General features: G+C 37.4%; 1 protein-coding gene across 1 annotated transcript; it reads right to left on the bottom strand.

Annotated features, from left to right (window-relative positions):
• Positions 1-10,291: 10,291 nt before the first annotated feature.
• LOC128616170 (transmembrane protease serine 6) lies at positions 10,292-25,882 on the bottom strand. The gene is made up of 18 exons (XM_053638710.1): positions 24,998-25,882; positions 21,295-21,424; positions 20,956-21,098; positions 19,990-20,057; positions 19,715-19,902; positions 19,543-19,584; positions 18,938-19,142; positions 17,582-17,718; positions 17,293-17,405; positions 16,715-16,824; positions 15,476-15,618; positions 15,250-15,348; positions 14,495-14,608; positions 14,245-14,361; positions 13,779-13,947; positions 13,353-13,624; positions 11,983-12,119; positions 10,292-11,722 (listed from the first exon to the last, which is right to left on the bottom strand). Exons 1-18 carry the CDS (start codon positions 25,094-25,096, stop codon positions 11,561-11,563), a joined length of 2,448 nt encoding a protein of 815 aa, XP_053494685.1. The 5' UTR covers positions 25,097-25,882; the 3' UTR covers positions 10,292-11,560.
• Between the last annotated feature and the right edge of the window lie 472 nt (positions 25,883-26,354).

Here is a 26,354-nt window from a genome sequence, read left to right as displayed (position 1 = left end):
ATAAAGCTAGTCACACAGCTATAGTTAGCAGGCATACTCTGCAAACGTTCCCTGAGCCCGCAGACCTCTGAGAACTTGACGCTGATGTGGTATCTGCTCCAGTAAATAAAATGACCTCTGTAGACTGGAATGATTCAAAACACACTTGGCAGCCTGAAGAGGTGGACAGGGACTCTCCAAGCATAGCAATTTCAGCAAGGTGATCATGCTATGAAATAAAGATTCACATAAAGAGAAGAACATCAGGTGGTTAACTCAGGCACAATAGCTGGAAATATTGCACAGAATCCCATAGAGTCTCACATTCAGGGCTGCTTTGGGATAGAGGAATTTAAGGCAGGTCCACATTGACCATAAATCCTAATGTGAAAAATTCAGACCCTCCTAAGTATGAGAATCCATTCCCATCTGTGATTCACAGCAACAACAACACAACCATGCATTTCCATTGCATTAACATTTTTATTTGTACAACCCCAATTCTGAAAAAGTTGGGACAGTATGGAACATGCTAATAAAAACAAAGAGTAATTTGTAAATGTACTTTGACTTGTTTTTAAACAAAAAATGTATAAAGACAAGGTATTTGATGTTTTACCTAATCAACTGCATAGTTTTTTTTTTTTTTAATTGATGCATGCAACATGTTCCAAAAAATTTGGGACGGGGCAATTTAGGACTAATAGTGATGTGGAGTTGAAATAAGAAGGTGATGTGAAACAGGTGAGGCAATGATCTAAACATAGTATATAAGGAGCCTCCAAAAAAGGCCTAGTCCTTCAAGAGCAAGGATGGGTCAAGGCTCACAATCTTCCAACAGATGCGTTAGCGAATAATACAACACTTTGAGAACAACATTCCCCAAAGACAAATCAGCAGGATTTTAGGCATTTCACCTTCTGCAATGCACAATATAATTAAAAGATTCAAGGAATCCGGTCAAATCTCGGTGCGTAAAGGGCAAGACCGAAAACCACTTCTGAATGCGTGTGATCTCCGATCCCTTAGACATCACTGACTTAGTGATGGGAATTCTTTGGAAAACTTTTGAACGTCAACAACATTCCAGAAGCAAGTTAAGGCTTTACTATGCAAAGCAGAAGCCACACGTCAACACTGTCCAGAAGCACCACCGATTTCTCTAGGCTCGGTCTCATCTGAGATGAACAGTATCACAGTGGAATCGTGTTTTGTGGTCTGATGAGTCAACATTTCAAATAGTTTTTGGACAAAACAGCTGTCGTTTTCTTGGGCCAAAGAGGAAAAGGACCATCCAAGCTGTTATCAGCATCAGTCTAAAAGCCAGCGTCTGTCATGGTATGGGGGTGTGTCAGTGCCCATGGCATGGGTAACTTGCACATCTGTGAGAGCATCATTAATGCAGAAAGATACGTACACATTTTGGAGCAACATCAACAACGCCAAACCAAATTCTGCCTGGATTACTAGCACATGGTTACGTAAACAGAGAGTGCAGGTGCTAGCATGGTCTGCCTGCAGTTCTGCAGCCAAAATAGGGCAATTAAGGCCCAGTACAGTTGCGCAGCCAAAGAAATGCATAATGGATGAATGTGGGAAAATTCTGCTTGCTAAACTTAACCAACTGGTGTCTTCAGCACCCAAACTCTTAATACGTGTTCTATCCATCCATCTATCTATCTTCTACTGCTTACTCCTTTTCAGGGTCACGGGGAACCTGGAGCCTATCCCAGGGAGTATCGGGCACAAGGCGGGGTACACCCCGGACAGGGTGCCAATCCTTAATAAGTGTTATTAAAAGAAAAGATGATGTTACACAGTGGTAAACAGTCGAATGTCCCAACTTTTTTGGAGTGTGTTGCAGTCATCATTTGAAATGAGTGCATATTTTCAAAAATTAATTAAAATCACACAAAAGTAAAACATCACATAATGTGTTAATAATGTGTTTTCAATATAATACAGGGTGAACTGAATTTTCAGATGACTCTTTTTGCATTTTCCATACTGTCCCAACTTTTTCAGAATTGCGGTTGTATAACAAGCCACAGGTGACAGTGGCATGGAGAGGAGAGAACCAAACTCAAAAGGGAACTTCTTCTGGGTTACACTGGATAGTGGGATTATAAATAATTACAGTATACAGTTGTTAAAGAGTAAAGACAAACAGTACTAAGGTTGTTTAGGATGTTTGGTATGAGCATATTGTGAATAAGAGTCCTGGGATGAAGCACAGGACAGTCTTTATGATTACAGCAGCAATGGGTACAAATCTACAGTATTCAGGGGAGATTATCCATTGAATTTCCGGTCAATTGGATGGTTTCTGATTTTGAGCTGAAGTTTTGGTTAATTGTGTTTGGATTGTCTCACCCATCTTATTGAGCTGCTACACGCTTGGAGGAGAGCACTAACTCTCCACTAACTACTCCCGTTTAGCTGGTGACTTTATCAGGATTTAATTTTTTATTTACATCACATCACAGTTTACACAGTGAAATTGTGAGTGAAATTCTTACATTCCAGACCTCCAATATTAAAGCAATTAGTTTAAAAAAAGTAGATCCTGGAGAACATTTGTGCATAATGGAGAAAGTACTTGCTATATCACTAATATAACTGTGTGTATATTGCACTGAATAGCAATAGAACAACATGTGCTTTTTATCCATTTGTTGTCCTATTAAAGGTTGTGGAACATCCACGAAACAAGCTAGATCCTGTTATCACTCACATTATAGTAGCTCTAAACAATCCTCTCTCTCTCTCTCTCTCTCTCTCTCCCTCTCTCTCTTTCTCTCTCTCTCTCGTTAACAAGAGAAATATGTGGCTTGTTATGTTACCAAGAAACCAAAATCCACTGTCCTGAAAACTTTCTCATGAAGCAAAAATTTCCAGCTTTACCTCTGACTGTTCCAAAGTGCTGACACTCCAGACTCTTTCCAAGAATGATAAATAAACATCTCCTCACAGAAATCTTCACCATATCAACAATTACATGTTTCTTTTATTTGTTTATGTGCAGTGTCTGTCATACAAAGTCTGTTACTATAGAAATGATACCATATTTGGACGAGTGCATTAATATAAACCTGAGACTGAGTTTCAACTGAACTACTGTTCTAGCTGCTGTTGGAGAATTTTAATCAATCCCTTCTGACCAGTCAGAAATGAGAATTCAACAGTGCTGTGGTATAGAAAAATATAATGTATTGTAACACGTTCTGAATACCAATCATCACCCCATCCTCTCTCTCTCTCTCTCTCTCTCTCTCTCTCTCTCTCTCTCTGTTTTGTGTTCTATATTTGACTTTCAGGACCCATGAAAGCAGCTGGATTGTGATCAAAGACTATTTATAGAAATTTGCTGCAGGCCTGGAGGTTTAAATTTGTTATTTGAAGTGCAATTACATGCGAGGAGATAACTGCCACCCTTCTCAATTTACTGAATTAACATCAATAAAAACCTGCATATCTACGCTGAGCCTGAGAGGTTTTCCGAATCCATAAAGAAGACAATTGTTATGTAATAACAGTGCCTGTCCTGGTTTTCTCCCTTTCTCAAGGCCTATATTTATTTATGCTTCAGTTTCTCATGCGTCTCTCCGCCTCTTTGTGTTCTTTTGCCCTGTTTTATCCTCCTACTCTCTAATTTCTATTTCAAAGACCTCCTTCTTTCTCTTTTAGTCTTTTGCTGCAGGCCAAGTCTATAGATTCTTGCGAAGACTCCCCCCAACTTCCTCCTCCTTCTCCTCCTCCTCCTCCTCCTCCTCCTGTTGCCTTAATGTATGACTCTTGAGAGGAAGGGTCTGGAAAAACCCAATGCCCACAGCTGCAGTGTGCATCATCACAAAGACAGATGGGAAACGGAACCCCACAAGGTTGAGATGTGAGGGATAAAAAGAAAGAGAATAAACTAAGAATAAGAAAAGATCTCTAGTAAGATCTTTTTAGTACAGATTGTTTGCACTTCTTAATGTCATCAACCAGCCACCATGCTCTCATTATGCTGTCTGTGGAAAAGTAAATTTCAATAAACACAGATGCAATAAACACAGAATTAACATTTGTGGTTTCCCTTTGAGCTCAAACAAAACGGTAAAAATGAGTTTAACACTATAAAAGTTAATTTGAGACAGTAATATGTCAAGCTGTGTAAAGAGAGCTCAAGGACAGTGGTATTATCCTACAATGCAAAGAAAAACTTTACATATAGATGGGAATATGGACGTGAATTGAGCCAGGACAATTTTACTTGTATTGCATGTGTTTTCTGTCCTCTCGATTCTAAAAGCTCTAAATTAAAGCGGCTGAAAGCAATATTAGCAACAGTTGTAGGATCATTTTAATTCAACTTTGTTCATGTCTTCATGTAAGTAAAGTTTTGTACTACGTCTTCACCATAAGTGCTTTAAAGTGGCTAGAACCCCCAACCCCCTTTTTGTGTGGCTCTAACATACAGGAAATTGGATTGTGTTTTGAAAGTGGAAATTGGAATATGTTCTGACTTCTCCTTTCTAAAAGCTCTAAATTAAAGCAGCTGTATGCAATATTAGCAAACACTGTAGGCTTTATGTTCATTTCAACTTTCCTTCTGTCTATAATAATAATAATAAGAAGAAGAAGAAGAAGAAGAAGAAGAAGAATTCCTTACATTTATATAGCACTTTTTTTTTCTTCTAGAAAGTGCTTTATATAGTATGGGGGAGGGAATCTCATCAGGATTTTAAAGAATAATGTTAGGAGGTTGGTGACCTCCACTATTGCAAAAAAGTAATTTCAGAACTCTATAAATAAAATGATAACAATTCTGAAAATTCATAACCTTATAATACAAACACTGATGTCTTGTACAGTTTAAATTATGTGGAAAACTTTTATGAAAAGTCATATTTTATTTTTTGCCAAAGCATTCCTTTTTGATTAAATGAGGTTAAAAGTCATGGCTTATCTCCAGACTTTTTCTTTTGTATTAAATCTAATTTGCTATATGGTTGAGAAAGAATTGGACATGAAATGCCCTATTCCACTGCTGCTTTCTGGCTGGTCTTTAGAGAAAGGTTGATTTGCTAGAAGATTCGAGGCCAGATAGAGTCCAGTTACTTCTGAGTGCTGTTTCGGCGCATAAAAAATAAAGTACATGTAAACAAAAGACAGCGTATAGTTCTACAACTGCTGAAGTGAAGGGTGCAAACTCCTCTGCCCCTGTTTCTCAGCTCATAACTTTTTTCTGTTATAAAGTCCAATCCATCCAAGTGTAGCCGTTTCCCCTGAATCACACTCTACCTCTTTCTGTGCAGATCTGTACTTGTCCTGATCTAATCCAAACCAAAAGAACACATGGAGGACAGATAAAGGTTATGGGTGTACTATAACTGTGCTGTGGTTTATATCAAACTCAAATCCCAAAGTCAGAAGTGTTTTATAAGCTAAACACTGGCAGCAAGTCAGATCACGAAGCAGTATAACGCAGAGAGAAACATGGAGAATTAGAGGGCATGGAACATGAGGACGCTGCTCCAAAGCTCATAGATAATGGTATCATCCTACACTGCAAAGAAAGACATTAAAAACACATGAGCATGTTTAAGAGCATGGAGTCAGGACCATTTTAAATGCACTGCATGCATGTTCCAATGTCCAGTTTTGAAAAGCGCCAAACTAAACCAGCTGTAATCAATATTAGCAACTGGCAGATGTTTGATTTTCATTTGCACAAACATTGTTCATGTCTTCTTGTAATTAAAGTGTTGCTCAAAGTATTACTGATAGAAGGTGTCAAGAAGCTAGCACTCTGAAACATCCAAAGAACCCTTGAAGAACCGTCCTTTTTTCTCCCTAAATGTGTAGCACATAACTTACAAGAAGTGGGAGTATGCAGTTTGCATGTCACCCAAGTAGACAGTGCATTAAAATGTATGTATGGGATTCTTTTGACATGCATGTATTGCATGTGTGTTCAGAAGGCTAGTTTCTAAAAGCTCTATATTAAATCAGCTGTAAGCAATGTTAGCAGCTGGTGTACATTCCATTTTAATTTCAAACATATGCAAAGACATTGTTCATGCCTTCATGTAATTAAAGTTTTGGACTTTAAGTATTACCCATAGAAAGTGGCTAGAACTCTGAACCATCCAATGATTTTGATGAAGTTTCACACAGATAAATTTCACACAGTTCTCCTGTATTTTAGCACTTTTGCCACAGAATGGCGGTAGGGAGCTGGATTTGTAGAATAACAGATCCCTATATGTGGCTCTATTTCAGTTCCTGTTCCAGAAAAAAACAAAACTCACTTACATTTCCTCTCACCACTTTCACAGTGTGTATGTAGAGATTGTTCACTGTAGAGACTTTCACTGTGTGTATGTAGAAACTGTTTAAATCTTTTTGTATACTCCCATACAGGAAGTGAGTGGTATTTAGCTGTAAAAGTGTCAGTATGATCCAAAGCAAATAATTAAACCCCAAGTATAGTGGACTTTAAAGGTGGAATGCTCACCTTAAAATGGAAGCCATGTTGAAGTAGGAATCATTTTAACAGTCATTAGTGAGGTCACTATACAATGACCTTGCACAGCATTAAATGTAGATGCATACAAATGATTAAAAAATATATATATATCATTCTTTAATACATAAAAATGATTGGTGTTGGGAAATTGCTGTGGTATAAGAAGAATAAAACACTGGTTCTACTTTTAAAAAATCATCTTGAAGTACAATGATCACTTCAAACTAAGCAAATTGCTTTAATGAATATCTGTCTCTGTCTGATATCTCTGAACGCACACACTAAAAAGAATGGACTAGATGAAGTAGGTAAGCATGTTTTTTTGTGTGTGTGTGTGGGTTTGTTTGTCCACCAGCGACAGTCAGTCGGGCTGCTGTGCTATTGATCTGCTCTCAGCGGTGTCACACACTCACACACACACACACACACACATATACACATATAACCCTCTCCTAGAAATCTGCTCCAGAACATATAGCGCAAAAAAAAATTCTAGTCTTAATGCAATAAATGAGTGTTCTTCAGCTCTTATTCACACCTAATATATTCCTGTAAATATAAACTGCTGCCTAAACAAGTGGCTTCATTTTTTTTCAAGATAAAAAAAGTTGCTCAGGGTTTCCAGTTTGTATTTTGTCATTAAATCCAACACTTCCTTTTCTGTCTAACCAAAACCATAAATGACCATAAATATCTGCCTGTCTTTCAGGATTACACATGGACAAGGAATGTATGCAGACCATGTAAAGTTTCCAAATTAATGCAGAAATGGTAGAAAACCCCAAACAATGCCAGTCTTCCTTATTACTGACATTCAGGGCTGTAAGCAGGATGAAAAAGTTTAACGGTTAAGATATACCACAGTGACGAATGTGTACTACACCAGTTCCTGTATTCTAGTTTCTTTTTTTCATAAACTGCTCTGGCTCACGTTAGGTTTAATAGACGTATGCATGGACGTCACTTTCCCGCCAGATCACGCCCCCTCGGCCAGACTGATTGGCAAAACATCCAGCAAAATGGCTGGTTTTAATAGGGAAAGCTGCTCAAACGCTAGTATAACTAACGATTATCGGCTTATATCAAAGGCAGTTGGACTCAGCCGAGACTCTTACAGTTTGCCCAAGAACCTGTGGTCCATGGACATTAGCATGTGGCCAGAAATCGGTTTTCCCGACATTTATATGCACCTGATTTCAAAGCTGGAGAAATACACTAAGCAAAGCCTGAAGGCCTACAAAAGCCTTGATGCTTGGTCCTACTTCAAGGCGGGATTTGTTGGAGAAATAAAGTGACAAGAACAACAGTAAACATTCTGGTTGTATGTGGACAGGTATATACACAAATATTTTTATTTTATTAAATACATTGATCTGGTAAAATGTAAGCTAGCTAGTCCTAGTTAGTTTGTAGCCAACACTGCTCCCACTTACTAAGGTTATATATTTGTGAAGGTAAAACACAGTCAGAGAAGGAATGAGCCCCCGTTATTCATCAGTGGAAATAGACAGTGTTTTAAAAAGAAATATGTAGCAATTTATTCATCATTGTACAACATGAATACCACATGCCAAAAGAGCTTACACTTACACTGCTCGACTTAGTGAAAAAGGACTGAATGGTTTTTGGCAGTCTGTAAGAAGATAACAGAATTCTTGTTGAATCTGTTAGAACAGTCGATCGATCTCACAACAGCTTTTTCCCCATTTTAGATGTTTTTTCTGTTTTCGTGGAATTCACGCTGTACACTAATGCCGCCGCTCAGTCTTTTTGCCACTGAGTGAGCGTGACCGTGGCGAGTTCCGGATACCATGACGTCACATGCATACCCTCTATTGTATTGAGTTAAATATTTTGGTTTATGTTTATCACTCTTTCTTTATATTTGTGCATGTGCTTGTCATGACTGAAAAAGCATGCATTAAAAATGTAGCTGTGTTGTATCTAATAATAAAATGATTGGCTAACATTACTGCAAACTAATTTGTCTAGCAAAGTTACAAGTAGTTTGCATTTTATAAAGTGTCTATTTCCCTCATAAACATATATGTACATTATAGGGTCAAAATGTTTATGGAGACCTGACCATCACACCCATGCAGTATGTGCTTGTTGAACATCTCATGCCAGATTTATTCCCCCTTTGCTGTTATTATAACTTCCACTCTTCTGGGAAGGATTTCCATTAGATTTTGGAGCATGGCTGTTGGGATTTGCCCATTCAACCACAAGAAGATTAGTGAGGTCAGGCACTAGATGTTTGGTGAGAAGGTCTGGGGGGATGTTGACATTCCAGTTCATCCATAAGGTGTTCCATGGGGTTGAGGTCAGGTCACTCGAGTTCTTCAACTGTCATGCTGGAACAGGTTTAGGCCTTTTAGTTCCAGTGGAGGGAAATTGTAATGCTACAGCGTACCAAGACATTCTATACAACTGTGTACTTCAATTTTGTGGCAACAGTTTGGGGAAAGAACCACATATGGTCAGGTGTCCACATACTTTTGCCCATATAGTGTATGTATTTCTTAGGTTCATTAATTATATGGGACCAACCATCACTGCTGACTTGGTCTTGGAATACATGTATTTCTGTATAGTAGGGTACAGGCACATCACTATTTCTATATTTGTGTGGGAGGTATTTTAAAAAAAAACCTGAAAGAACTGTCCAGAGCTAGTTATAGCCAAGCTGACATGTACTGTATGGACAGGCACTGTGGCTCCACAAAGAATTTCTTATAGCATGCTGGTAGACAAGATGTGAAGAAATGTGAAGGAAAAACACTGAAAAACAATGTATGACTTTATTAGGAAAACAATGCAAATATATATATATATATATATATATATATATATATATATATATATATATATATATATGAAAAACCTGTTGGAATATCCTACAGAATCTGAGTGGATAATAAATAAAAGGTGAGATCTGCATTATTCCAGGCATCTCACAGCACATAGTTAAGTAAATACACAGATATAAAATGCAACAAGAAGAAAATATGATTTCAGTAATTTTACAGACTTTAGTGGCTGATGATTATGGGAACAAAACAATGCTTCACTCAGGCCAGACTCCAAATGTTCCATTCAGTGAGTCATAAAAGCGATTAAAACGCCTCTCAGCAACGCACAGTGAGAGGTGATGCAGAACTGAATTAAAAGATAAGCTATGAAAAGTAAATAAAGGTGAAATCATATCTACAAAAACAACACCAAAATGTCATTGCAACTTTAGACGTCCTTTTTGTCGAGCACATTTGCACATATAAAAGTCAAATGGATTTAACCGCCAATCACATGACAAATATTAACTTAGCTTTTTCCAAAAGCATTTTTAGCTCCATCTGTTTCTTAAAAACCTCAAAATTGGTCATTTCAAATCAAAGGTGGAAAGATGGGATATAACAGTTATCCATCTAATATTTCTAAAAAGTCTGAGTGGTGGCTCAGTGGTTAAAGGCTCTGGGTTATTGATCAGAAGGTGAGGAGTTCAAGCCCCAGCACTGCCAAGCTACCACCGTTGGGCTCTTGGGCAAATCCCTTAACCCTCAATTGCTCAGTTGTATAAATGAGATAAATGTAAGTTGCTCTGGATAAAGGTATCTGCTGTAAATGTAACTATTCTGAAAAAGACTATATTTTCTGATTTGTTCTTCATGTTCGTTAGACCTGACATGCATCTTTTTTATTCTGCAAACTGAGAACAAGCTTGTTTTTGCTGTTTGTTTTTTGTTTAAATTGTTTTGAATTTAATATATATATACATATATATATATATATATATATATATATATATATATATATATATATATATATATATATACACACACACACACACACATATTTAGTGTTATACAGGTCTACAAATTGTTAACCTATGATGAATGATACTCATGCCAAATGCCCATGCCAAAATACCCCGATTAGCCATAACAGTACAACCACTGACAAGTGAAGTGAATTGATTATCTCGTTGCAGTGGAACCTGTCATGGGGTGGGATATATTAGGCAGCAAGTGAACAGACAGTTCTTGAAGTTGATGTGTTGGAAACAGGAAAAATGGGCAAGTGTGGAGGCAGTGTGATGCTCTGGGCAAACTATGGGTCCTGGCATTCATGTGGATGTTACTTTGACAAGTACCACCTACCTAAACATTGTTGCGGACCATGTACACCCCTTCATGGCAACTGTATTCCCTAATGGCAGTGGCCTCTTTCAGCAGGATAATGCATCCCGCCACACTGCAAAAAATAGTTCAGGAATGATTTGACGAACATGACAAAGCGTTCAAGGTGTTGACTTGGCCTCCAAATGCACACCTTCTTGTGGAGTCCATGCCTCGTCGGGTCAGAGCTGTTTTGGTGGCACAAGTGGGACCTACACAATATTAGGCAGGTGGTTTTAATGTTATGGCTGATTGTTGTATATCATTAATATACACTTATCAGCAAACATGATGGACAGTCACTTAAAAAATGAAAGTTCTGTGCAACAGTTAGACATTTTCTTTCTGACTATGTATGTGGTTTTGTTATATTGTGAACAAAACCGAAACCATAATAAAAGTTCCTCTTAACCAGAATTGCCAGCCTTCCACATTTCCACCAGTGAGTCCAATGACAATGAGTTGTCCAAAGCTCAAAATACTCCTCTATTGTTCCCATTTTAGAGTGTTTCTTTCTTTTTTTGATAACAATCTATGACACACACTTTAGATCTGATCTACACTGCAAAAAACATCATAGCAAGGGAAAATATCTTGAATATGAGCAAATGTATCTAATATTTATCTAATTTATCTAAAATCATTATTATTGCCAGATGTTTTTGCTTCTTTCTAGAAATATTCAGGATATTTTCACTTTTTTCAGTGTGGTAATAAAAAAAATAATGAACCCTAATATTAAAATTAGATTTCATTATCCATAGCAGTCCATCAACTCTTCTAGAGTTCATGCGAATACCTTATCTGAACTTAAACCTATGTTTAAATAGGTTTAAAGAATAGCTGACAGCAGCTCCTGGCTGAGAATAGGATCAGTGTGTCCTGTTTGTCAGGATGTGATGAGTTGTTTGATCCAGGGAGAGAGTTTGGTGATACGCGTATAAACGCCATAATAATCAGGTCGGCCACAGCCACGGCCCCAACTCACGACTCCGGCCAAAAACCAGCGACCGGACTGCTCCTGACAAACCAGCGGCCCCCCAGAGTCCCCCTGAGGAGAGAGATGGACAGAGAGGGGGAAAATATAAACATAAAGCTCATCATACATGTGTATTATTTCCCCCAAAATAACTATCAATAATACTTGGAATACTTGGATTTGGAAATGTTTAACAGTCAATAAACTGAAAACTAATGCAAGTGGAGGATAAACTTGAATGAGTGACAGTAAAAGGAGACGATAGAGGATGAGAGATAAAGAGAAACTGCTCGTTGGTGATAACTCTACATGAGTCTCAGCAGTCGTCCTACCTGACATGCGTCTTTTCCCCCACGCCGATAACCAGCACACAGCATTCTGGGAGTGATAATGTATCCGTAGGAACGGACGCAAGCCTCCTCACTGACCAACCGGACATCAACCTTCTGCAGGGTGTTGCTTACGGCACCTGGCGGAATATATATTAATAACTCATTAATGAATAATAAGTATAAAATAAATTACATATTTTTTTTAAGTGTAAATGATATAAAATAAAAAATATATAAAGAACCTATAAAGGAAAAAAACCCCACAAAATTCTCAATTAGTATAAAAGTCCACAGTAATATTTAACATTAATAACATTGAATGGTTATAAAAGTAGAAGACATCATTATAAAATAAAAACAAATTAATCTTTTTCATACTGTAGTTTTTCTTTTCTTTTTTTCCTTTTTTTTGTTCATAAAAAATTACACATATTACACAAATTTAAAATATTGTTGCATTAAAAAGTGGTAACAAATGAATCTCAGATGAAATGAACGTCAGATGAAATTAATCTTAGGTCAAATGAATCTCAGATTAAATGAATCTCAGGTCAAATGAATCTCAGGTCAAATGAATCTCAGATGAAATGAATCCCAGGTCAAATGAATCTCAGGTGAAATGAATCTCAGGTGAAATGAATCTCAGATGAAATGAATCTCAGATTAAATGAATCTCAGGTCAAATGAATCTCAGGTGAAATGAATCTCAGATGAAATGAATCCCAGGTCAAATGAATCTCAGGTCAAATGAATCTCAGGTCAAATGAATCTCAGATGAAATGAATCTCAGATTGAAATGAATCTCAGGTCAAATGAATCTCACATGAAATGACTCTCACATTCAAATGAAACTCATATCAAATGAATCTCAGATGAAATGAATCTCAGATGAAATGAATCTAGGTCAAATGAATCTCAGATGAAATGAATCTCAGATGAAATGAATCTCAGGTCAAATGAAGCTCAGGTCAAATGAATCTCAGATGAAATGAATCTCAGATGAAATGAATCTCAGGTTAAGTGAATCTCAGGTCAAATGAATCTCAGATGAAATGATTCTCAGATTGAAATGAATCTCAGGTCAAATGAATCTCACATGAAACGACTCTCACATTCAAATGAAACTCATATCAAATGAATCTCAGATGAAATGAATCTCAGGTCAAATGACTCTTACATTCAAATGAAACTCAAATGAAATGTATCTCAGATTCAAATGAATCTTGGAGTTCCTTTTACACTATAAAAATGGAGGTTACCAAACTAATTAACTTCCCTTAACTCTATATCTGTTGTCAGAGTGCTAAACTTAATGATTCATTTGTTCCACCAGTTTCTCTTCATGTCAGTGTGTGTATGCATGTCATCACCTCCTTCTCTGAGTGCCCCCCAGCCTGTGACCCAGCATAGCAGACCAGGCTCCAGCTGGTGTGTGGGCTTGGGCAGGCAGGCGGGCAGTGCCAGTGTGCTAGCTGAGACGGGTCTCTCAAGCCTAAGCAGTGCCAGATCATAGTCGTGGATCTCGTCGTCATAGTACTGGTGCAGGTGGATGTGGGTCACACGCAGAGCTTCCTCAGACTGAGCAGAGGTCCGCAGATGCAGCTTACCTAGATACACTGTCCATATGGAAGGCAAGTACAGTCTGAGAGAGAAATGAAAAGAAAGAGAGACAGAAGGAGGAAGAAGGCAACAGTACATTTTAATGTGTTGATCCTAGTTGATTCTGTTTTCTCTTTCACAATTATTTATGCCAATATTTTAGCATTAGTGTTTATCACACACCATGTTTTACTCACCGATCATCGTTGAAGCAGTGTGCTGCAGACACCACCCACTGGGCGGAGATTAATGCTCCACCACAGATATGCTGTCCACTGATCTGCAGGCTGGCCTGCCATGGCCACTCCCCCTCCATCGCATTGACTCCGCCCACCACTCGCGTACTGAACTGGCGCAGGCCACAATCTGTAGGAATGTTGTAGATTATAGTAACTGAATCAAAGTGACTCGATTGAAATGGGTCAAGTTTATGTTTACAGTCTGGTGAAAACTATTTGGAAAAGCCGGAAGACGTGGAAGCATTTATAAATGATACATTTGTGCATATTCATATTCATCTGGCATTCTTCAGTGGAATGAATGGAAAGGTGTAGACATAGGTGTAGTTTATTGGGCACTACAAACATTTTAAGCAATTGATTACCGTATACAGACTATAATTTATTTATTTGTTTATTTATTTTAATTAAAAAGGAGTCTCACCGCAATTTTTCTCATCCGAAGCATCAGGACAGTCGGTGATAAAATCACAAGCAGGGTTCTGCTTCTTCAAACAAGTGCCATCAGCGCACATGTAGGTCCTGTCAGTACAGGGAACTCCTACGCATACACACGAGCACATAGCAAGGTCAAATATTCATCAGCAAGGTTTCCTCTTTATGTATTGCAAATTATGTTTTTCATTTAAATAATTTCACTTGATATAGCCATAATGTGTATTTGTTCATCGTACCTACTGTGCAGTTCTGTTCATCGCTCCCATCAGTGCAGTCCTGATGCTGGTCACAAAGCTTGTAGTAGTCTATACACTGACTGTCCCTGAGACAGCGGTATTGGGCAATACAGACTGTGACCCAAAGGTATACATCATATTACTTCATGAAAATGAGCAACAATATTTTGAACTTAAAATGTATCAAGATATAGTTCTCCTGTTCTTTCTGCAAAACTGTTTTATTATTATTATTATTATTATTATTATTATTATTATTATTATTATTATTAGCACTTGTACAACTGATTTATTTGGCAGTATTGAAAAATGGGGGATTTTCCATGTATAAAAGCCCATTTTTTTCATCAAAATGTTGATGCTGTTTATGGCAAAACATTTATTTCGATCTCATCTAACAATTTTAACTTCAGGCATTGCATTTTGAGATATGCTCTCAGGAAGAGAATATCTCAAATTGGTGCTTGGTAGCCCCAGAATTTGAAACTATTTATTATGACCCTGATTCTCGCTTTTGTGCTGTTTTTTTAATATCCTTAAAAAAACTGTGGCCGAAATTTAGTCGTTAGCTATTCTGCGTGTTTGTTTGGATTTTTTTTTTCAAAATATTTTGAAAAACCTCATTCTAATTTAAAAAGTTTCCCTAAGTGTAACTTCATAGACACATCACCATGGCTAAAGTACATACACAAACTGATTCCTTGCCATAGGGAACTTTGTAATAAAACCAGTTACCGCAGTCATTGATCTCTTACCACAGTTTCTCTCATCCAGACCATTAGGACAGTCTGAGATCCCGTCACATGCTGACACACACAGGCCATTGACACTGCACAAGAACTGACCAGGACAGGCTGAACACACACACACACACACACACACACACACACCAACAGTACCATCACACACATATATATCCACAACACCACATCTCTATTTCTAGGGTCCAAATATGTGTGTATGATTGAAAAGAGAACTAACGATCTGATTGGTTGAATGTGCTGTAGCGGACTTGGAGACCGGGCCCTGTGAGTGACACCTCTGATGTCATGGAAACGGTGGTGGTGGAGGAGTGAAGATAGAGCCGCTCAGAATATGGCTGCAGAGCCCTTGTACCACACATTCTGTACACACCAGTAATTTATGACCATGACCAAATTTCAGTGTATTTCTAAATCAGAAAAGATTTAGTACAGTAGGCAAAAGTGAAAAACAGGAATAAAGAGCATTAGAATTCAGACACACAGCAAGGGCAAAAGATGAACTGAGATAAACAGACAAGCAAGGCAAGGGAAACAAGCAACCGATGACACGAAATAACGATCATAAGGAAATGACTGCTAGCACACAAATTATGATACATCAAAATGGACAGAATCAGGTAAGTGTCACCACTGATTTTATCCCAGTTGACACACTGCACTCTATGCAACGTGTCCTTTCCTTATATGGTCATTGTTTCCTGTTCTAGCTGCTCATTCATTAGTCACATGTTGCTTGCTTCCATGTTAGTAAATGACAGACAGCAAGTATAGGACAGAATTAGAAAAATGTCCACCTTGATTCTGCTGCATTATATTCTATACACATAACCATTTTACTGTTCACATTTCAGCTTAAATTTCTAGTGTTGTAATTTTCTAGTGTTTGCCACAGATTAACTTTCCTGAAAGTGCATAATTCTTTCACTCATTCAGAGCTAATACCCAGCTAACAATTTAACATTAGGATTTTTCTGGTTCTCGGGATATTTTTTTTTAGTTTGGTTTGGTTTTTAGAATGTTCAAACTGTTAAGTTTCCTAAGAAATCTGACGGCATTTTTGCGTAATGTTTATAAATGACTCTACAACGTTGCTGCACCCTTTGTAGTTGTAAGAATGGTACTCACATTTACATAGTATTTTTTCTAACTGGGAACACTGGCCCTTATTTATCTAAATTATGGCAGCAAAGAAATTATGGCAGATTTTAATGGAAGAAATGATGTATATTTATTGCTATAATTGCTATAATTTATTGCTATAATTATTCAAGAATTGAATAAGTGATTATTTAAAAGCACCTTTCAGGTTCTTGAAATTAACATTCACATTGACCAGTTGTGAGTTAGAACATACAAAATGAGATATACCAATGATGAATTTGATGTACTGCAGGAAGTGTATTTTTTGTACTTCTTTTTTTTGCACATTCCTGAAATATTAAAGCTTAAAGCTCACCTGCGGTTCTGAATGAGCCACTGGCCTTGTGTGCAGTTCTGGTTATAACTGGCTCGACCCAGCTCGTAGCCCTCAAACTCCAGGGTCAGTCCATACTCTGATGACGGCAACTACACCCCAGCAAAAAAGAATCCATTAAAATTAAAAATGACAGCTTGATATTAAAGGAACTAATCCATCTATCTGTTTTATTAATCAATCACCAGTGATGGCTGGCTATGATGTTAGATATTAGCGACAATGAAATTAAGCAATGTATTATATCCCGAGATCTCAGTAATAAGAATGATGTGGGGCAAAGTATTACCCACACACAAGGAAAGGCAAATAGACTTGTGATTTCTAATTTCTTTAAGTACTCCAAGTCCACAATACATAATGGGATCATGCTGAGTTTATTTTAAAAGCATTTTGTGGCTGAAAAAAGACTGATAGTATTAAATAATCCAAACTGTTCACATTCATCACACCTGTGACTGTATTTCACATTAATTTCCAGTTTCCAATGTCCATTCAGTCATTCATCTATCCATCCAAGGGTCCTGACAACTAGGCTAATACATCTCTATATGACTCACAGTGAACTGCCAGGTACAGTTGGTATTAGGTGGATAGTAGCTGGGGTAGAACGGGGTCGTTAAGCTCCCCTGAACACCTTCCTTTCTCTCCAAGTTGATGCTGTAGGAGCAGTCTACAAGAGGAAGACATCATCACTACCACAGAATATGTAAACTGTTGTTCAGTGCATTTCAGTCAGTAATCTTAAGTATAAAATTATATACAGATCCATCCAAAGATGGTCTATTCAGTATCTGAACAATGAAATGACGTTTTCTCAGTTTACATAAACGTATGTAAATGACGTACTCTTGTTGGGCCAGGCCTGCGCAGAGAGAGAGAACGGGTCTTTATAGTTGTACTGGCCCTGTTTCCACACCACTGTCATCCAGTCAGCAGAGGATAAAACCTGCACCACCTGCTCATGCCTGCTACAGCCATACAGACTGAGAGAGAAGAGGTGGAGAGAGGAGAATCGTGGGAGAATTGAAGGAAGGAAAAGGAAAAGAACGGGAAAGGAAGAATAGAATGAAGGATATTTTTTTTTTCAAATAAGAAAATAATTGTTTTGTCTGTAGTATTAACACAATGTTAACTTAATCACAAATGAATAGATTAGTCTACGTATTAGATTAGATAGATTAGTCGAATAGATTCGTCTATATTAGTTTATGTCTCTAATTACTGTGCCTCAAACCACACTGAGCCATTAAATAAACTCTATCAGACTTGCTAATTTGGTTTCTGACACTATAAGGGGGATTGCACAATTGATGAGCCATTCGTGTGCTGCTGATGGACTATATGAAGGTTTCATCTTATCATTTTTGCATTAATGTGTGAATCCATTAAACATCTCATGCTTGAAACATCCTGATCATTCCTGTTGAGTCGTCCATTACAGGTTGTAAAACATGTACATTTTATTCCAACAACATTCGCTCAACCCTGAACATTCGACAAGTCACATATTTAACAGGAAGTTGCATCATCCAAAATGTCTGTAGAACATGAGAAGAAGAAGTTCTTCATTCTTTTTCCTTTATTTTCAATGATATTGTGATATTGACTGATGAGTTCACTTACCCAGATTGAAAGTAAATTATTAATTAAAAAACAATATTTTAGGCGTGTATATGTCCTATCCATTAGCATAGACACCAGTTAAGTACATTTTGTGTATTAGCTAATTCTATGCTACTAATAACTACTGCTATGCTACTATAATAACTACTCAACCCTGCTACCCATTTAACAGCAAAAACTGCAGCAAAACCATATAAAACGTAGATGTTGATGTTTTTTGAATGGTTATATGAATGTTTTCATAGATTCCATGTTGAAAAATGAATTAAAAAAATAGTTACAAGGGCTAAATGGCACAACAATTGTGGAATCACCAATATGACACACTGTTAGCTATAGCACTGGATAAAAGAGCAGAGTTAAAATGAGCAGTAATGACCATCTTGAAGCTATAATAATTTAATTGCTTATTTTGATATCACTCCACTCAAGCACCAAGAAGTATGGCTCAAAATTGTAAAGCATATCTATACCTTAGAAGTGATTCAGATGATTATATAGTTCCCATTTAATTTGTATATTTGTGTTGTTGGGGTTTTTTTTAATACAGAACCTTTCAGAAATGGATGAAAGACTCACGAGGTGATGAGTGTGGAGTCAGCAGGGGCGAGCGAGTCATAGATGGCCAGCCGGTCTCGGCACTCAGGTAATAGCCACTCCACCCTCAGCTCCAACTGGGAGCCCTCAGGGGATTTCAGGTGCCATAGACATGATGAGCGCTGGGTGTTTGGCCCTTTTAGAACAACAGGAATGCTGTAGGACACCGACTGGTACCGATAACAATCTGAGACACAGAGGAGACAGACTGTAAAATGTCCAAGTATATCTTTTATCCATTCCATACCATTGTATCTTGCTGAATTGAACTGAATAAGATTGAATCAAATCAATTTGAATTGAATTTGAACAGACAGCTGGACTGGTTAATAATTACAGACGCTAAGAGGAGTGGAGACATATACAGAACAAGGATGGAAGCTGGAGAGGATATAGACAGATGAAAGAATTGCTCATGGAAACTAACACTATAGCAGCATTACAGGCAGGTACACATAAACCCCCATGCAGGCTTAAGTAGGAAAAAAAACACAGATTGTATAGATGTTGAGGCACTGCTCTTTGTTCATATTAGATCAGACATGCATGAAACAGAATGGCAGAAAACAGAACTGAAAATGTCGTACCAAATGAGGCTTGCAAAAAATCTATAACTTTGGGCTGGGTTTCTGCAAAAAGCAAAACAAATGAAAATGAACATAATACAACTTAAAAAAAGACAGGCTTTGACCTGTGAGTTGCAGTAAAAGTCTAACTTTAGGTTACTGCGACGGAGCTACAGCATTTTTATGTTGTTACCTGATATGGAGAATGAGGACAGAAGAAGCAGGTATCCCTCCAAGCTAACCGTATCTTTCACACCTGTCTCTCTAAAGCTCTGCAAGGTTCCCAGTAAGCTCTCGTTGACCTTCTGCATGGTGACCTTGCCAGAATGACTCTCAGGGAGGGATAAGATGAGCCAGAAGTGCGCCACTACACTTCCCTCGCTGTGGAAACAGCATTCGCCAGTGGTGAAGATGTGTTCGCCAATGATCATGTGTTGAAAATGTAGGAAATGTGTAAGCCATTCTTACCTAAAACCAAACACGGTGGTGGATTTGAAATAGCGAGACACATCAGAGGACTTCACAAGCTTCCCTAGCTGCAAGAATGAATGATATACATCACCATGCCATTTATAGCAGTGACATATTGGACTACTGCGTGGGAATAACAAGGCAAATCACAGGTTTATATGAATGCACACATTCTAATATGTTTATTGTTTCTATAGTAACAGCTCATTTATAGGGATTTGTTTGATGGACTTGTTTTGGTTTATTTAACATTGTTGGAAGGCATTGCCAGTCTCTAGAAGAACTAGCTTATTGGTTCCACAACATTAAATGTAACTATAAATGGATAAAACAAGTGATGTTTTGCTTGTTATTAATACATTTCAAATCACCAAATTGCTGTGGTGTAAGGGAAATAAACCACTTCAAGACATTTTATTGGGAAAATAATCAACGTCAACCCACATCACACCACCTCATATTAGATTATTTTCATATAAGAGCATGACCTGCTATGTTTTATCCCTTACTTAATTGGGAAGGTCCCTGGAATTCCAATTTCAAACCAATCCTAGCCTTAGACACTCCACCAATGGGATATGGAGCATCCGATAACTTTTGTACATTTTCTGGCCACAGTCTTCAGAATGTTGGATGTTGCAATCTGTTGCAATCTAGTGGAGAGTTAATGAACTACGTCAGATACCTGGTAACCCTAAACTTCCGTTTAGAAACACATCCGTATACTTGCAGACCCAAAGGCAATTGATCAAAAAATGTTTGATCAGGTCTAGGACTGAATTGGAATTGTTGCTACAAAAGCTGTCACCAACCCTGTTTCTGGAGATCTATCTTGTTTTTAGTATACAGGGTCATCTCGATCAGTTCTCATGGAAAAAGGTTGGAACTGAATACTGTAGTAATGTAGATTTCCAGGAACAGGTTTGATTCTGCTACAGTATGAAAGTAGAAATAGGTTCTGACCATGGCCTCCGTAGTACGAGCCTCCTCCCGGAACACTCGACTGGTGTGTGAAGAAAGTGCGCTGGAGAAATTCCTGTTCAGGATAGAGATCTGGCCTATATACTGCTGCTCCACCCGTTCCTCTAACGTCCACACTCTGTACTCTAAACAGAGACAGCGAGGAGAGGAAAGGAGAGGAGTGAACTTCTATAAAGCTAAATTAATTAATTTAATTAAACTCACTGTTAAAAATATGTTAGTGTGTAAAACCTGCTGGATTCCATTTATTAGTTCATTGATATAATAACTTAATTTAATGCTATTTTCCATCCATTCCATTCTCATTATTCTTTTTTTTACCTAGAAAGTACCAGGCCAGGGTTGAACCTCCAGCCAGGATTAGAAGGATGAAGATGACGATCAGGGCAATTGTCCGCTGTGAAACCACCTTATATGTGAACGTTGGCATCAGGATATTATCAGAACCTACCTGTAATAGGTGAGTAACATATTACAATACAGATCTGGGCAGAGATTTTCATAAAGTGATATAAACCAAAAGAAAAGATTATCAGCCTTTTGCGTAGCTTCAAGTCAACAGCTATGTCTGACACCACATAGATGCAACACAATTTTTTTTCTTTGAGACTGCTGTTTTGGACATTTGCCTCCATCCACTTGGCTCTGTCCATTAACATGTTGCAATACTAAAAAAATTCTGTCAAAAGTTGTATTTGTACACTTTGGCAACAAAATTTGTTTTACAGTATTTATAAATACAGGGTGTCCCAAAAGTCTCAATACCTAGGAGAAATTAAAATTTTTAGCAAAATGTCTTATATACTATTATATACTGTACTATATATTATGCTTATTTTAAATATAAACTTCTTTTGTCAAAGGCATTCTTAAAAGTTATTTGAATATATATATATATATATATATATATATATATATATATATATATATATATATATATATATATATATATATACAGTATCTCACAAAAGTGAGTACACCCCTCACATTTTTGTAAATATTTGATTATATCTTTTCATGTGACAACACTGAAGAAATGACACTTTGCTACAATGTAAAGTAGTGAGTGTACAGCTTGTACAGCTTGTACTGTTACTGCTTGGAACAGTGTAAATTTGCTGTCCCCTCAAAATAACTCAACACACAGCCATTAATGTCTAAACCGCTGGCAACAAAAGTGAGTACACCCCTAAGTGAAAATGTCCAAATTGGGCCCAATTAGACATTTTCTCTCCCCGGTGTCATGTGACTTGTTAGTGTGAATGGGGAGCAGGTGCATTAAATTTGGTGTCATTGCTCTCACACTCCCTCATACTGGTCACTGGAAGTTCAACATGGCACCTCATGGCAAAGAACTCTCTGAGGATCTAAAAAAAAGAGTTGTTGCTCTACATAAAGATGGCCTAGGCTATAAGAAGATTGCCAAGACCCTGACACTGAGCTGCAGAACGGTGGCCAAGACCATACAGCAGTTTAACAGGACAGGTTCAACTCATAAGAGGCCTCGTCATGGTCGACCAAAGAAGTTGAGTGCACGTGCTCAGCGTCATATCCAGAGGTTGTCTTTGGGAAATAGATGTATGAGTGCTGCCAGCATTGCTGCAGAGGTTGAAGGGGTGGGGGGTCAGCCTGTCAGTGCTCAGACCATACGCCGCACACTGCATCAAATTGGTCTGCATGGCTGTCGTCCCAGAAGGAAGCCTCTTCTAAAGATGATGCACAAGAAAGCCCACAAACAGATTGCTTAAGACCAGCAGACTAAGGACATGGATTACTGGAACCATGTCCTGTGGTCTGATGAGATCAAGATAAACTTATTTGGTTCAGATGGTGTTAAGCGTGTGTGGCAGCAACCAGGTGAGGAGTACAAAGACAAGTGTGTCTTGCCTACAGTCAAGCATGGTGGTGGGAGTGTCATGGTCTGGAGCTGCATGAGTGCTGCCGGCACTGGGGAGCTACAGTTCATTGAGGGAACCATGAATGCCAACATGTACTGTGACATACCCTTCGGAGACTGGGCCGCAGGGCAGAATTCCAGCATGATAATGACCCCAAACACACCTCCAAGACGACCACTGCCTTGCTAAAGAAGATGAGGGTGAAGGTGATGGACTGGCCAAGCATGTCTCCAGACCTAAACACTATTGAGCATCTGTGGGGCATCCTCAAATGGAAGATGGAGGAGCACAAGGTCTCTAACATCCACCAGCTCCATGATGTCGTCACGGAGATGTGGAAGAGGACTCCAGTGGCAACCTGTGAAGCTCTGGTGAACTCCATGCCAAAGAGGGTTAAGGCAGTGCTGGAAAATAATGGTGGCCACACAAAATATTGACACTTTGGGCCCAATTTGGACATTTTCACTTAGGGGTGTACTCACTTTTGTTGCTAGCGGTTTAGACATTAATGGCTGTGTGTTATTTTGAGGGGAGAGCAAATTTACACTGTTACACAAGCTGTACACTCACTACTTTACATTGTAGCAAAGTGTCATTTCTTCAGTGTTGTCACATGATATTTACAAAAATGTGAGGGGTGTACTCACTTTTGTGAGATACTGTATATATATATATATATATATATATATATATATATATATATATATATATATATATATATATAAATTCAAATAGCCTTTAAGAATGCCTTTATCAAAAGAAGAATGTATTGAAAGGCTGGATCATGAAACTGCCACAAGGTTGCAATTGTTTTGGCCTACTAAAACATTTACACACAACATTACTAAAAGATAAATGAGGCCCTTTGAAAAGATGTGAAGAGAAGTGGGGAGAACCAATCAGAATGCAACTTTCAACATTCGGAAGATGCAGGTCAGAATAGTGTACAAAAGACATCAGATACTCTGTGGACAGTGTATCTATCTATCAGTACATAAACAATTTAATAACAACATGAGTAATAAGAGATTTGTTCTTGTGAAACTTACAACCACAGTTGCAGATTACGATACTTTATAAAAATGACATATATAAGATGACAGCACTGTATTACCATTATTTTACTAGTTTCAACCCTTTGACATTTTGACTCAATTTTGACATTTTCACCAAATTGATTAGTGTTAGCTGCATAACATGAATATCATGATTCATCATATGGATCACATGGAAACACATGGATCATCTCAGACTGATCTGCACAACCACAGGACACATGAGTTTTTGAGATTTTTTGATTATTCATGTGAATTAATTATCTGAAACACTTTATTTCAAGGGTACCTACATATGGGTTTCATACATTAATCATTTATAAAACATTGTTAGATTGTGACATTATATTTACGAATATGTTATTATGACATATTGCATAAAACCTATAATGCCACCTGATAAGTTTTGACATAAGCCTTTCATAAAACATCTAACATTGTTTTATGAAAGCTTACTGTAATGGTTATGAATGTGTTATGAAGCCCATATGTTGGTACCCTTCAAATAAAGTGTTACAGCAATATCAAAAATTAATATATTGCACAGCGTAATTTTTGCAACTAATCAATCAGGTGTCTGTGCTAAACATTGACTGTACATATTAACCCATAGTCAATGGTGGAATGTAACTAAGTACATTTACTCAAATACTGTACTTAAATTCAAATTTGAGATACTTGTACTTTGCTTGAGTATTTCCATTTTATGCAACTTTATAGTTCTATTTCACTATATCACAGAAACAAATATTGTACTTTTTACTCCACTGACAGCTTTAGTTACTAGTTACTTTACAGATTACAATTTTTTCATACACTTCCTGTCCAGTGAAAACTGCGTATCTCCAAATGTGCTGATTTTGAAGGTTTGTGATAAACTGAAAGGTTACGTTTTTCTTATAATACTTAGATACTTTTACTTAAGTAAGTTTTTGAATGCAGGACTTTTACTTGTAGTGGAGTATTTTCATAGTGTGGTATTAGTACTTTTACATAAGTAAAGGATCTGAAAACTTCTTCTACCATTACCCCTAGTATGCATATAGCTTAAGATTGGTATAAAGCACTTACTTGCGAGACGGGACTTGCAACCTTTCCATTTCCATTCTCCACACAGTACACCGAGCTCTTTGTATTCTTGTGCTCCATAATGCTACAGGACTGATGCATCTAACTGACACATTTCCAAAAAATAAAAATAAAAAATAGTCACTCAATCCTCTCCTGTTGCTGTGAAAAATAAAAAGATATCACTCAAAATAATTCCCCATGCCTCAGTGCCACCTGCGTCCAAACACGTAAGCAGGCCTAATGACCTCCGAGCGCCAGAAGAGCAGCTCCTGTTTCCCTTTTATTTACAAATCCAAAGTTTGCCATGAATCAATATCATCTTGTCGCTCTTAAACTGTGTCCTGACTGGCGATTTGGCCCTGTCCCTGTTTTGTGTTTGATTTTAATACTGGAAAAAAAACACTAACAGCTTGACTGTAGCTAATGCAAAGAGTGGTACTACGTAGCCAAGAAACAGGTAGACTTGGAAGCCTATAGGGATCTTCATTTATTCTCTAGGCCTCTAGTGTCTAGTCATAGTGTCATAGTGATATGGCATGTCTCTTGGTTGTAAACAGGGAATAAGCAGGTCATGTGGCTTAAAATGAGAAAACACCTCATGAGTCACACAATTAGTTAACATTAAGCTTATACAGATTTATAAATTGTGGTTGTTATCCTGCACATTAGCTTCCTGTTTGCTAGCATGGTTGTTAGTCTGTCTTTTTTTTTCTTCTTCTCTCTTTCTTTTTTATTGGAAATTGTGATTGCTTTTAACAAAAATGTCTTATCAGTAGTCTCCACATTCCAGTTTTTTCATTCCTTCTATTTAGAAAAACATATTTTTAATCATGGATAGAAAAGGCATATCACTGCAAGTGTATTTCACTGACATTTAATCAAATTTCAAATAATACATATAGTATGTTAACTTACTTTGTTATTTCTGTTAACATTAGTATGAAATTCATGGTTATATGTTACATATCTTGTTTTCTTTTTCATATCTTTTGTTTGTATATGAATAATATTTCATTAGTACCTTTATTTCATTAGTACACTACTTTTAGGAATTTTAGGCATATAACAGATTTTAGGCAATTTTTGTCCTGTGGATAATTAATTTTTAGTAAAATGGCTTGCATCTTTAGATACATTTGGCTAATTTGTTATATGTGCATGTATATAATTTGTTAAATGTACATGTATAGAAATTGTTGTATGTACACATATATAATTTGTTGTATGCACATTTATATAATTTGTTATATGTACATGTATATAATTTGTTGTATGTACTGTATGTACATGTATATAATTTGTTATATGTACTGTATGTACATGTATATAATTTGTTGTATGTATTGTATGTACATGT

Source organism: Ictalurus furcatus, chromosome 12, assembly GCF_023375685.1.
Source record: "Ictalurus furcatus strain D&B chromosome 12, Billie_1.0, whole genome shotgun sequence".
Lineage (NCBI taxonomy): Eukaryota > Metazoa > Chordata > Actinopteri > Siluriformes > Ictaluridae > Ictalurus > Ictalurus furcatus.
The sequence above is the reverse complement of the archived record's forward strand: the minus strand, read 5'-3'. Positions and strand labels throughout refer to the sequence as shown.